The sequence below is a fragment of the Mycteria americana genome, unplaced genomic scaffold, assembly GCF_035582795.1.
Source record: "Mycteria americana isolate JAX WOST 10 ecotype Jacksonville Zoo and Gardens unplaced genomic scaffold, USCA_MyAme_1.0 Scaffold_35, whole genome shotgun sequence".
NCBI lineage: Eukaryota > Metazoa > Chordata > Aves > Ciconiiformes > Ciconiidae > Mycteria > Mycteria americana.
Genome location: NW_027445623.1, coordinates 2,296,236 through 2,308,914, shown reverse-complemented (window position 1 = coordinate 2,308,914; position 12,679 = coordinate 2,296,236). Strand labels below are relative to the sequence as shown.

The 12,679-nt window shown below is 68.9% G+C and overlaps 1 protein-coding gene across 1 annotated transcript; it reads left to right on the top strand.

Annotated features, from left to right (window-relative positions):
• The first annotated feature begins 455 nt into the window (after positions 1-455).
• Positions 456-9,603, top strand: DCTN2 (dynactin subunit 2). Its single transcript, XM_075489745.1, has 14 exons — positions 456-576; positions 1,411-1,479; positions 4,555-4,651; positions 4,771-4,832; positions 7,481-7,579; positions 7,660-7,820; positions 7,931-8,078; positions 8,159-8,224; positions 8,319-8,357; positions 8,481-8,558; positions 8,701-8,772; positions 8,888-8,990; positions 9,105-9,196; positions 9,282-9,603. The coding sequence occupies exons 1-14, from the start codon at positions 541-543 to the stop codon at positions 9,366-9,368; spliced, it is 1,209 nt and encodes a 402-aa protein (XP_075345860.1). The 5' UTR covers positions 456-540; the 3' UTR covers positions 9,369-9,603.
• The last annotated feature ends 3,076 nt before the right edge of the window (positions 9,604-12,679 follow it).

Sequence of the window (12,679 nt, the reverse complement as noted above, 5' to 3'; positions counted from 1 at the left end):
ACCCTGTCCCGGCTGGGGGCGGGGGCGGGGGGTCGGCGCAGGGCCAGCCTCCGCTCCCCCCCCGCTTAGTTCCCCTCCCCCACGCAGGAAGCCAGCAGTCCTGACTCATGGCCCCCCCCGATGCTGAGGCCGGGCACACTCGTGTCCTTGGTGGCCCTGCCGAGCCCGGGGGTGCAGGCGGGGGCGGGGACGCGCAGTCAGGGGGCGCCGCCCCCCTCGTGACCCCCAAAACCACGCAGGGGTTCCTGCACGGAGCTCGCCCCGGGGCACTCCCACGGGCGGGAGCGGGCAGCCCCCCCCGCGTACCCCAGCCCGTGTGCCCCCCTCCGCGTGCAAACCCCCACCCGTGTACCCCCCGTCTCTGCCCCGTGTGCCCCCCAGTCTCCTCCCGCGTCTCCCCCCCGCCCAGGCCCCGCCCCCGCGCGCTGCGTTTCCGCGCCCGCCCCGCCCGCTGCTCTCGCGAGACCGGCCCCGCCCACCCCGGCCCTGCTCGCCGGGTACCGCATCCGGTTGCCGACCCCCCGTTACCGACCCCCGGCCATGGCCGACCCCAAGTACGCCGACCTGCCCGGCATCGTGAGTGCGGGACCGGGCCGGGGGGGGGTCTGAGGGGAGCGAGGGGGCCGGGGGGGGCCTGGGGGGTCTGAGGGGAGCAGGGGGCCGGGGGGAGAGTTAGGGGGTCTCGGGGGGCCAGGGGGGTACTGAGGTGGTCTGAGGGGAACGGGGCGATCTGGGGGTCTGAGGGGAGTGAAGGGGTCTGAGGGGACCGCGGGCAGCTGAGGGGGCCGGGGGGGTGTGAGGGGACCGAGGGGTCTGCAGGAGCTGGGGGGTGTGGGGGGACTGTGGGGCTTGGTGGGGAGTGAGGGGACCGGAGGGGCTTGGGGGGGGTGAGGGGATCGGGGGGCTCTGGGCCAGTCAGTGGGGCGTTTGGGGAGAGTGGGGCTGTCAGGGGCATGGAAGGTGTCAGAGGGGGCATGTGGGGGGGATGGGAGGCATTTGGGGTGTGCGGGGGGGGGATCTGAGGAAGCCGGGGCTGTAAGGGGGGTGTTTGGGGAGCTGGGGGGTACTGGGGACTGTCTGTGGGGGAACCGGTGTCTCTGGGGGTGTTGGGAGCAGCCGGGGTGTTTGGGGCGATTGTGGGAACGAGGGTACCCGTAAGGGCCCAGGGCGTTTGGAGGTGTCGGGGGATGGGGGCGGTCAGTGGGGTGTCTGGGGACAGCAGGGGTGCCCAGAGGGGATGCGGAGTCTTTGGGGAGATGGGGGCGCGTGGGGGCAGGTAGCTGCCGCGGGCGTCTGTGGGCTGAGGCGGTGCCTGAGGCTGTTTGGGGCAGTTGTGGGGTATTTGATCATAAAGGGACAGTAAATAGCCAGGGAGAGCTGGGGTTTCACCGGAGCCCGTTTGTGCCCCAGGCCTGGAACGAACCTGATGTCTACGAGACCAGCGACGTGCCCGAGGACGACCAGGCCGGGTTCGAGGCGGTAAGGCCTCGCCGTGGCCGTGCTGCGGGGCGGGGGCGAGCAATTGCGCCCGTGCCCCCATCCTGCAGCCGTCCGGTGCAGCGGGACCGGCACTGCGGCAGGGAAAGGGCTCCTGTCCCCGCATGTGCCCCTGCAGTGCCACGTCCCCCCCACGGTGACGTGTCCCAGCAACGCGCCACCCCCGTCTCTCAGCCTGCCAGTGCTTCGGGGGGCCAAGAAGTGAGGGCAGGGCGCAGCCCCCACCCCACGCAGGGTGGGTGTCCCCATCCCCGGCGTCCGCATCCTGCGTAATGTGGCCGAGGGCAGCAGGAGTGAGCAGGGCTGGCCATCCCCCCGTCCCCGTTGGCTTTGCGCCGGCAGTGCCCTGGCGGGCAGCACACGGAGGACAAGGCGGGCCTGTTGAGGTGGGTTCACCCCCATAAAACAGCTCCAAAGGGCGGTGGGGTCCCGCAAAGCAGCCCCGTGCCAGAGCCCATTGCGCCCAGGCCGTGGCCGTTCTCCGTGGGGCTGCTGCCCGGTGGCTTTGACGTGGGGTGACAGCGGGGGCCCGTCCTCGAGGCCTTCACGGCACGAGGGGCACACTGGGGGCTGCGTGGTGCATCTTCTCCCCATGGTGCAGCCAGCGTTTGTGGGGGCTCGGCGCGGTCCCACCGCACGTGGGCTGGCGAGGCACCCTGCGCTGCACGCGGGGCAGGGGCACGCCGGGCATCCGGCCCCCAGTTCTGAGCGGGCAAAGAGATCCCTTGCGAGAGCCAGGGCAGCAGGACAGACTGAAACGGGTTGTTTCCACCCAAAGTTGCCCCTGTCAGGCCTCGGTCCCGCCGAAATTGTGCCTGAGAATCGAGCGGTGCCGCACCGGTGACTGCCCAGTGTTTTCCCTCCCGTGCGACCCCCACTGCAGGCAGGAGGCAAAGGGCTGCCGGGGTTTTAATTGCTGCCATCTCCTCTCCTGGGAGCCCCTCGCGCAGCTTCGTTGTGTTTCTTGGCTCTCGCGCGCTGAACTGACCTGAGTTTTCCCACCACTCTTCCCCTCCCTGCTCCCCACCTTGCCTGGACGCTAGTTTGCACAAGTAAGCCCGTTCGCTGCTTCTGGTTTTGCATGCCGTTTGGGGTTGATTTGTGCATGCGGTAGATGTGCACGGGGTCCCGTAGCCGCTGCCTGTCGCTGCGTCGCCTGGTCCCGGCTGTGGGTCACCCTGCCGTGGGGCGGAGGGGAGGCAGCCGGCAGCGGCTCTGGGTCCCAGGGTGCGACACGGTGCTGCTGCCACCTCCCTGCTCTCCCTCGCCCTCTTTTGCCTCTGCCCTGCCTGACTGCACGCGCTGCCCTCCTTGTCCTTCGGGACCCCCAGGGACCCACGGGCCCCCCACGATGGGTCTCGGCCACGCCACGCTCCTGCCCCGGCGGCCTCGTCCCCCCTCAGCGATGCTGCCTGCGCAGAGGGGTGCTGCCCAGGGCCGGTCGCTGCCATGCCACCACCGCAGCCCGTCCTGGCAGGCTCTGCAGCACGCTGCGGGGCTGGGCAGGACACAGGCAGGCGAGAGGAGCCGAGCTGAGCCCCCACCCCTGCTGCCAGCACAGCACGGAGCTCGTGCCCCTCCAGGGACCAGCATCGGGGTTTTGCCCCCCCAGGCCGCGGCCGATGCCTCCCTCCTACCCCCAGGAGCCCCGGGGACCTGCCAGGCGTTGGGCTGCTCTGTGAGGCCCCGTCCTGCCCCAGGCTCTGCTCACATCCCCCCCAGGGGAAAAGAAGCGCTGGAGCTGGAGGGAGGTTATCGGAGCGGGGGCTCGGCCGTGTCACGTCCGGACTCCGGCCGCAGCGTGCTCCCACGCTTTCTCTGGGCGCCTTGACCACCCCTCGCGGTGGCCGCGACCAGCGTGTCCCCAGCTGCCGCCAGCCCTGGCTGCCCCGGGGTGCCCGGCCGAGGGGTCCAGCCTGCCGCTGCCCCTGCTCTCACAGCCGCTGCCCCCCCACCGCTGCCCTCGCCTCCACGCTGGCGGCCCCCGCGTCCCGCATGGCTCCTGAGCCCTCGCGCGGGGCCGCCGGGCAGCAGCCTCAGCGCAGGGACGTGGGTGACGGCGGGCCGTGCATGGGACAAACCTTCTAACGTGATTTTTGTCTCTCTCTCCCCCCTCTCCTCCTAACCTTGCTCTGACTTTCTCACCTCTGGGAAACGCAAGGAGCTGGTAAGAGCCCGTCCGTCAGCTGCCGTAACCCTGCGCTCTGCTCACGGGCGCTCGCCACTGCCTCCCCCCAGCCGGACGGCCCCCCCTAACGCTGCTAGCACTGCTCCCGCTGCTCTCACCCCTTCTTGTCCACCTGCAGTGCGCCAGGGCTCCCCGAAAGCGCTTCAGGCCACGGCCGGGCGCAGGGGCTGGAGAGGGGCTGCCGTGGCCCAGGGCAGCAGGTGAGGGGGGTCCTTTGGGTGCCTCCCGCAGGGTCCTGCTGGGTCGGGCCCCCCCACCGTGGCGGGCCGCGAGGAGAGCCCAGACTCGTGGTCCGCACGCGCCCTGCCAGGCTCCAGGCAAAGCCCCTTTGGTCTTTGAGGGGTTGAAGTCCCGCAACCCCCCAGTGCCCCCCAGGTGGTGGGAGCCCCCCAAAACGCGGCCGTGGGGCAGTTCCAGCCCTGCTGGGCCGGGGGCCGCCCCGGCAGCTCACAACGCGCGTGGGCTCAGCAGCACGTTTCCTGATACTGGTCGTGGGGCTGCCGAACGGGTTCAAGCCTTGGTGTGCGCTTGCACCCCTGGCCCCGTTGCCAGGCCCTCGGGCAGGGTTTCCTGCCTGCCGGGCCAGGCCAGGGGTCCGCTGTCCCCGCACCAGGCCCTGGGGACGTGCCGCTTCCTGGACAGCCCCCGCTGCCCTGTCCAGACTCCTTGCGGGGTTCCGTCCCTGCGTGTCAGTCCCCGGGGGCTCTGCCCCTACCCCGGGAAGGATGGGGCCGCCTTCGCCCACCCCGTTGCTGTCCATCCTCTCCCCAGCGCTGGCCCCAGACGGCCGCGGGCGCTGCGGGGAGGCGGCAGCTGTGCCGACAAACCCTCGCGGCTGCCCCCTCGCTAACGCCGAGCGTTGTGTGCAGGAGGAGCTCAGCAGCACCAGCGTGGAACACCTCATCATCAACCCCAACGCCGCTTACGAGAAGTTCCGGGACAAGCGCCTGGGCACCAAGGGAGTGGGTGAGCCAGGGCGTTCGGGGAAGGGTGGGCTGTGGGGAGCCTGGGTCACTGAGCTGACCCCAGGGAGGGCGCAGCCGCCGTGGGTATTTTGGGGTGACACCCTGCTCTTCCTCTTCCAGATTTCTCTGACAGCATCAGCAAGACCAGGACAACGGGCTACGAGTCCGGGGAGTATGAAATTGTGAGTCCAGAGCGCATGGGGGTGTGAGCCACCCCAGCGCACGGTCCCTCGTCCCCGCTCACCCCACAGCGACGTCCCTGCCCAGGGCCGCAAATCCCACAGAACCACAGGAGAGTGGAGGTGGGAAGGGACCTCTGGAGGTCACCTGGTCCAACCCCCCGGCTCAAGCAGGGCCACCCAGAGCTGGTTGCCCAGGACCGTGTCCAGATGGCTTCTGAATAGCTCCAAGGACGGAGGCTCCACCATCTCTCTGGGCAACCTGTGCCTGTGCTTGGTCACCCTCACACTAAACAAGTGTTGCCTGATGTTCAGGGGGAGCCTCCTGCACTTCAGTGTGTGGCCGTGGCCTCTGGTCCTGGCACTGGGCACCACTGAGAAGAGCCGGGCTCCGTCCTCTTGGCACCCTCCCTTCAGGTATTGATAAGATCCCCCCAGAGCCTTCTCTTGGCCAGCGTGAACAGTCCCGGCTCTCTCAGCCCTTCCCATTAGGAGAGATGTTCCCGCCCCGTCAGCATCTTGGTGGCCCTTTGTTGGACTCTCTCCAGTATGTCCATGTCTCTCTTGTACTGGGGAGCCCAGCACTGGACACCACGTGCCAGGTGTGGCCTCACCAGCGCCGAGGAGAGGGGAAGGATCACCTCCCTCAACCACCACACTCCTCATGCTGCCCAGGACACCGTTAGCCGCCTTTGCCGGATCGTGTTTAGCCTGGTGTCCACCAGGAGCCCTGGGGCCTTTTCCACGGAGCTGCTTTCCAGCTGGCTGGCCCCCAGCTTATCCTGGTGCCGGGGGTTGTTCCTCCCCAGGAGCAGGACTTTGCACTTCCCCTTGTGGAACTCCATGAGGTTCCTGTTGGCCCATTTCTCCGGCCTGTCCGGGTCCCTCTGGACGGCAGCACGACCCTCTGGCGTCTCGGCCACTCCTCCCAGTGTGGCGTCATCTGCAGACTTGCTGAGGGGTCGCCCAGCCCCATCATCCAGATCGTTAATGAAGATGTTAAAGAGGATCGGACCCAGCATGGACCCCTGGCGTACACCGGTCGTTACTGGCCTCCAACTAGACTTTGGGCCGATGATCTCCACCCTCCGGGCTTCGCTGTTCGGCCAGTTTCAGTCCACCTCGCTGCCTGCTCCTCCAGCCCAGACTGCAACAGCTTCTCTTGGAGGATCTTATGGGAGACAGTGTGAAAGGCTTTCCTGAAGTCCAGGTAGACGGCGCCCACTGCTCTCTCCTTGTCTACCAGGCCAGTCGTTTCATTGTAGAAGTTTATCGAGTTGGTCAAGCATGACTTCCCCTTGGTGAAGCCATGCTGATTTCTCTTGATGGTTTTTTTTGTCGTTCATGTGCCTGGAAGTGGTTCCCTGGGTCCTCCTTCTTGACCTGCTCGAAGATGGGGCTGGCACTCGCTTTCCTCCAGTCCTCTGGCACTTCTCCCAGCCACCGTGACCCATCAAAGATTTTTGAGAGTGGCCTTGCAATGCCATCAGCCAGATCCCTCAGAATATTTTTCTCCTGGCAATTCTTCCAGTCCAACACTTCCTGTAGGGACACCTCCTGCCCCCAGGCTGTGTAAAGGGGGTGATCGCTGGGGAGGAGCAGGGCAGCAGCAGGGCCCTGCCTTGTGCATCTCCCATCAGCCAGATCCCTCAGCACTCACGGGTGCATCCCCTCTGCCCATGCACTTGGGTATGTCCAGTTTCCTTAAGAATTGGACCCCGGGTCCCCCACCTCATTCAGCAGCGGGCCCCCGTTTCCCCTCGCCATCCGTCTGTCACCTGGGTGCTCGCAGAAGCCCTTCTTGTCGCCTTGGACATCCCTGGCCAGGTTGAGTTCCAGCTGGGCTTTGGCTTTCCTAACCTCATCCCTGGCTGCGCAGGCAGTGCCTCTCTCCTCCTCCCAGGTTCCCTGTCCCTGCTCCAGGCTCTGCCTCCTTCCGTTCTGTGCCCGGGCTTGGCCAGGAGCTCCTGTTCACCCAGGCAGCCTCGCGGCTTTTTTGCCCGACTGCCCACTCACTGGGATGGAGCGCTCTGGAGCTCGGAGGAGGTGATCCTTCAACGTGAACCAGCTTTCTTGGGCCCCTCTTCCCTCCATTGCCTGATCCCAGGGGACTCTTCCAAGCAGACCTTTGAAGAGGCCAGAGTCGGCTCCCCTCCAGCCCAGGGCTGTGAGCCCCCTCCTCCCCTCCCTCAGCATCCTCAACTCCACCATCTCACGGTTGCTGCAGCCCAGGCTGCCTTTGACCTCCACATCCCCAACGAGCCCCTCCTCGTTGGTGAAGACGAGCTCCGGTGGAGCCCCTCTCCTCGTTGGCTCCTGCGTCACTTGGGGGACGACGTGGTCGTCGATGCACTTAGGAGCCTCCTGGGCTGCGTATGTCCCGCCGTGTTGTCCCTCCAGCAGGTCTCTCTGCAGTCCCCCTTGAGGACCAGGTTCCTGTGAACATGAGGCTGCTCCTACCTGTCTGTCGAGGGCCTCCCCCACTTGTTCTCCCTGCTCAATCCCTTTTCTTGCCTTTCTGCGCAGGTATGGGCGGGCACCCAGGGGAGTCGGGTACCAGCGTCCCAGCCACCGCCCCCCGCCCTGGGTGCCTGGTGCCGCAGGCAGGCCGTGAGCACCCGCCTGACCCTCTCCTGTTCCTCTCTCTGCAGCTCGGCGAGGGTCTTGGTGCCAAAGAGACGCCCCAGCAGCGGTACCAGCGGCTGCAGCACGAGGTGCAGGAGCTGGTTAGGGAGGTGGAGCAGATCCAGGTGAGCACCACCCCTGCTTGGGGAGCGGCGGGGAGGCTGTCCCAGGGGGGTGTCACGGCCACCTTTCCTCCCCCGCCCAGAGCATGGTGAAGGAGTCGGCGGCGGAGGAGGAGCTGACGCCCATGGCCTTGGCCAGGCAGGTCGAGGGCCTGAAGCAGCAGCTGGTCTCCAGCCACCTGGAGAAGCTGCTGGGCCCCGCCGCAGCCATAGACTTTGCAGACCCCGACGGCGCCCTGGCCAAGTGAGTGGGGTCCCCGGACCCCGGGGCCGCAGCTCGCGGAGCGGGGGGAGGATGCCAGTGTCCCCGCGGGGTGGTGCTGGGCCCCGTGCCCACCTGTTCCCCCTGCCCAGGCGCCTGCTGCAGCAGCTGGAGGTGGCGAAGTGCAGCAGGGCGGCGCCGGGGAAGAGCCCCGCCAGAGCCCCGGCGCCCACCGGAGACGCCGTCACCTTCGAGCTGTACTGGAGGCCGGAGCAGGAGCAGTTTGCCCAGACCGCCAAGGTGAGCGTGGGGAAGGGGGACGCTGTGCCTGACCCCAAAATGGGGTGTCCTGCCGTCTCACCCGCCTCATCTCCCCGCAGATGGCGGAGCTGGAGAAGCGGCTGGCGCAGCTGGAGGCCACGGTGCGGTGCGAGCCCGACAGCCAGGTGAGGGGCCGGGGGCTCCTGCCCCGCCACTCTCCTGCCCCGCCACTCTCCTGCCCCCCAGCCCTCCCCACTGATGCAATTTCCTTCCCCACAGAACCCGCTGTTGGTCGGGCTGAAGGGCACCAGCCTCGTGGTGAGTCGGCAGGGGGTGGGGGGCATGCAGGCACCCTTTCCCCCCACCCCGTGCCCATAGCACTTGGGGTGGGCAGTCCCAGGGTGCTGCCGTGTCCCCCCTCACCCTGCTCTCCTTCCCCAGGAGACCGTGCAGGTCCTGCAGGCCAAGGTCAGCATCCTGGACGTGGCCGTGCTGGACCAAGTGGAGGCCCGGCTGCAGGTGAGGGAGGACAGAGGGAGGGAACTGCACGGTGGGTGTCACGGGGCCGTGGGAGAGCCACGGGATGGCACTGGCCAAGGCCGTGAACTTGGGGGTGTGCGCTGCTGGGTTTGGGGTCTCACATCCGCTCCCCCCTCCCCAGAGCGTCCTGGGGAAGGTGAATGAAATTGCCAAGCACAAGGCAGCCGTGCAAGATGCCGACACCCAGAGCAAGGTAAGAGCTGGTGTGGAGGGCCCCCCAAAGGCAACCCCGGCATGGTGGGGGATATATGGAGGCCCCCCTCCGGGCTCTGCTGACCCCCCGCTTCTTACCCTGTCCCATCCCCCAGATCCACCAGATCTACGAGACGATGCAGCGCTGGGACCCCGTGGCCAGCACCCTGCCTGACGTTGTGCAGAGGCTGGTGACCCTCAGGGACCTGCACGAGCAAGGTGAGGGGCTGGAGGGGACGCTGGGGACAGTGGCATGGTGTGACCGGGGGCATCTCGGCGGGGCAGGGGGCCCTGCTCCCCCCCCCCAGTGCTGAGCTTTCTCCTCCCTCCCAGCCACACGGTTCGGGCAGGTCCTCATGCACTTGGACACCACGCAGCAGGAGATAGCTGGTGCTCTCAAGGACAACACCGTGCTGCTGGCGGAGGTGGGTCCCACCGACACCCACTGGGGTGGCGTGGGGTCCCCAGCCTGCCCCCCTGCTCACCCCCTGCCCCACTCACCCCCCCCAGGTCCAGAAGACAATGAAGGAAAACCTGGCCGTTGTGGAGGACAACTTTGCGGACATAGACGCCCGCATCAAGCGGCTGCAGAAGTGAGAGCACCCTGGAGACCCCCCCGCCCCGCGCATCCCTGCCCCTCCCCGGGCCCTGCGACCCCCTGGGAATCGCTCCCTCCCCCCGCAGGTACCAGCCCCTGCTTGTCCATCCCCTGGCTCTGCCCCCTGCACAGCACGGGGGGGGGAGGGGTCCTCCCCACCCCTCCATTCCCACCTCGGGGGAGCTGTCTCCGTACCCCCCCGATTTACCCCAGTAAACGGCTCAGCTCAAAGTCCATCCGTGTCGGCATCTCCTTCGGGCGCTGGGGCACGAGCGGGGCCCAGCCCCCGGCTGTTAAATGCATCTTGTCCCGGTGCAGACCCCCCCACCCCCCCGCAGCCTCCTCGTCGCACTAACGCCAATCGCTCTGTCGGAAAGCTGCCACCCACGGGGGGGACGTCTCCTCGTCGCCACCCGTGGGGCGGGGGGGAGGGTGTGTGTGTGGGGATGGGGATGAGCCCGAGTGGGTGGGGACGGCCCGGGGCAGGGGCGCGTGGCCCCCCCAGGCTGGCGGAGATGATTATTGCTGGTACCGGGGGATGGGAAGGGGGGGAACCTCGGTCTTGGTGCGGGAGAACCTGGCGCTAAACTAACCCCGAGTGGATCCGGGCGTGGGGCCGCGACACCCCCCAAGCCTGAGGTAATGGGGGGCAGCGGGACCCCCCGGCTTGGGGAGCGGGCACTGGGGCTGGACCCCCCGGCTGCGTCCCCTAGCACCAATGCTGTCCCCCCAGCGCAGGGGCTTCCCTGGGGTGGGGGCCCCACTGGCAACGGCAACGGGTTTGAGGCCTGCGGGCAGTTGCCGGGCCATGATCTTGTTGGGATGACGGAGCCGTGGCGGGATGGCTGCCGGGGCGGGGGGACGCAGGAGGGGGGCAAGGCTGAGGCACTGACGGCCGCCTTTGCCTCCGTCTCTGCCGGCCCGCCCGGCCTTCCGGGGTCCCGGCTCACAGAGGCGGGGGAAAGGCTGGAGCAAGGCAGACGGACCCTTGGCGGAAGAGGATCAGGGCCGGGAATCCTTCGGGATACCGGACATCGCCGAGTGCGTGGGCGCAGGTGAGCCCCAAAACCACGCAGGGGTTCCTGCACGGAGCTCGCCCCGGGGGCACTCCCACGGGCGGGAGCGGGCAGCCCCCCCGCGCGACCCAGCCCGTGTGCACCCCTCTGTGGGGGGTGCTCACAGCCATCAGTGGGGTCCCATCAGCGAGGGACGTGGCCGAGCAGCTCCGTGGGCTCTCCTTGCAGGAGGGGAGCGCTGCCTGGCGCAGCCACCACCACCTCGCCGAGCTGGAGAGACTCCTCGTGCTGAGCTCCGCAGGGGTCTGAGGCGTGGGACAGCTTCTGGACGCGGCTGCAGCAGATCCCCGCTTTGGCCGCGCGCACTCCCGGTTGGCCCGAGCGGTGAGGCTCGGCCGCTCTACAGCCAGCTCTGCCAGCTCCTGGCTCCGGCCGTGGGGAAGCAGGACCCCCTCTGCGCCGCGTACCTGCTGTCCCAGGCCGTCTCCATCACCGCTCGCCATCAGATGCTCGGCATCATCCACAGCAAGTCGTATGCCGGCACTAACCTTCGCCGTCGTCGGGCACCCTCCGGGGCCGGCGGAGGGGACGAAGCCGCCGCAGAGGCTGGAACCCCTTCCCCGGCGGTGTGCATTCACCATGGAACCGGGACCACCTCTCCACCGCGGTACATGCTGTCCGAGTCCGTCCCCATCCGCACTCGCCCTGCCCCACGGGATCCGGCTTTACTCCTCACGCCAGCCGGCTCCGGCTCTCCGCGCCTCCCGGCTCCTCGGAGATGCGGGGCTGGCTCGTCGGGCAAGCACCGGGGGACGGCCCTGGAACGCGAGCCGAACCGCCGGGGGAGCCGCCACGCCGACCGCTGAGCTCCCCACTTCGCCGGCCGAGCCGCGGGCCTTGCAGCCGCCGGCTCCCGCCGCTCCGGGTCGAGCCACCGCTCGCTCCCGCAGCAGGGCCCGGCCCGGCCCCCGGCACGCCCCGAGAGCGGCGCCTCCGCCCACCGGCGCCGGCGACGCCGACTTGTCCCGGCCGTCGCTGGAGGCAGCGGAAAACAGCTTGGGCGGCTCGGAGGAGGCGGCGGAGACGACAGCTCTACCCCGGTCCCGCCGGAGCCGGGTAGACTTGGCCGCCCTTTGCGCCGGCCGCTCCGGCAGCCGCATCCCGCGGTCGCCGGGCACCGCCGGTGGCCGTCGCGGGCTCCGCCCCGGGTAGACCTGGCGGCCGCCCGTGCTCCGGAGCCGGCTGGACCGGCCGGCCGCCGCGTCCCGGTTCTCTCGGCCGGGGGTGCGGGGGTCATTTGTTTTTTCCCGTTTCCGACATTTCCGACACCCTCCCCGCGACACACGCATGCTCGGACACACAGACACACACCCACCCACATGTCGTCCTCCCCGCGTCCCTCCTTCCCTCCTCGCCTCTGCCGCAGGCCCGGACCCACAAGCCCGTGGTGCGGACACCCCACCCCGCCCCCGCATCTCCGTGCACCTTAAGAGCCGCGGGCAGCTCCACCTTAACGCGGGGGGCGGCCTCTCCCCCCCATCACCCGGTACCGGGGCTGCAGTGGCGACAGCAGCGCGGTCACGGGAGCAGCGGGCAGCAGGAGCGCTGCGGAGCATCCCCCGCCCGGCGCCGCCCTCCCTCCGCACCCTGCATCCCCGGGAGCACCCCGCACCCCCGGGCACCACCCGGCATCCCCGGGAGCACCCCGCACCCCCGGGCACCACCGGCATCCCCGGGCAGCACCCCGCACCCCTGGGTACCACCCGGCATCCCTGGGTACCATCCTGCATCCCCGGGAGCACCCCGCACCCCCGGGCACCACCGGCATCCCCGGGCAGCACCCCGCACCCCCGGGCACCAGCAGCACCTTTGAGTCCTCTCTCCGCCCCCCTCAAATTCTTCTCCATGCACACCCCGCCCCCCCCGCCATGGCCGAGCCCAGCACCGAGTGCAGCATCAAGGTCCTGTGCCGGTTCCGGCCCCTCAACCAGGCGGAGATCCTGCGGGGGGACAAATTCCTGCCCGTCTTCCAGGGCGACGACAGCGTGGTGGTGGGGGTGAGTGCGGGGGGGCACAGGGATGGGGGCACAGCCGGCGGGAGGGGGGGAATAGCCAGGCTGGGGGGTACCCGGCCTGGGGGAGGGGGGTGACAGTCAGCCTGGGGGAGCAGAGCCTGTTGGGGCAGGGGGGAATCGCCCTGGGTGTGGCCAGTGCCCAAACTGGCCCAGGCTGCCTCCCCCACCCCCCCGGCCTCGGGGCAGACCTGGCCTCCCTACTGAGTGTTGGATTTGTGT

Excerpts from the sequence above, each read along its gene's own strand:
- DCTN2 (XM_075489745.1), top strand. The coding sequence starts at position 541 with ATGGCCGACCCCAAGTACGCCGACCTGCCCGGCATC. Across the intron at positions 7,821-7,930 it reads CCCGACGGCGCCCTGGCCAA|GCGCCTGCTGCAGCAGCTGG; the intron begins GTGAGTGGGGTC and ends CCCCCTGCCCAG. Across the intron at positions 8,559-8,700 it reads AAGTGGAGGCCCGGCTGCAG|AGCGTCCTGGGGAAGGTGAA; the intron begins GTGAGGGAGGAC and ends CCCCCTCCCCAG.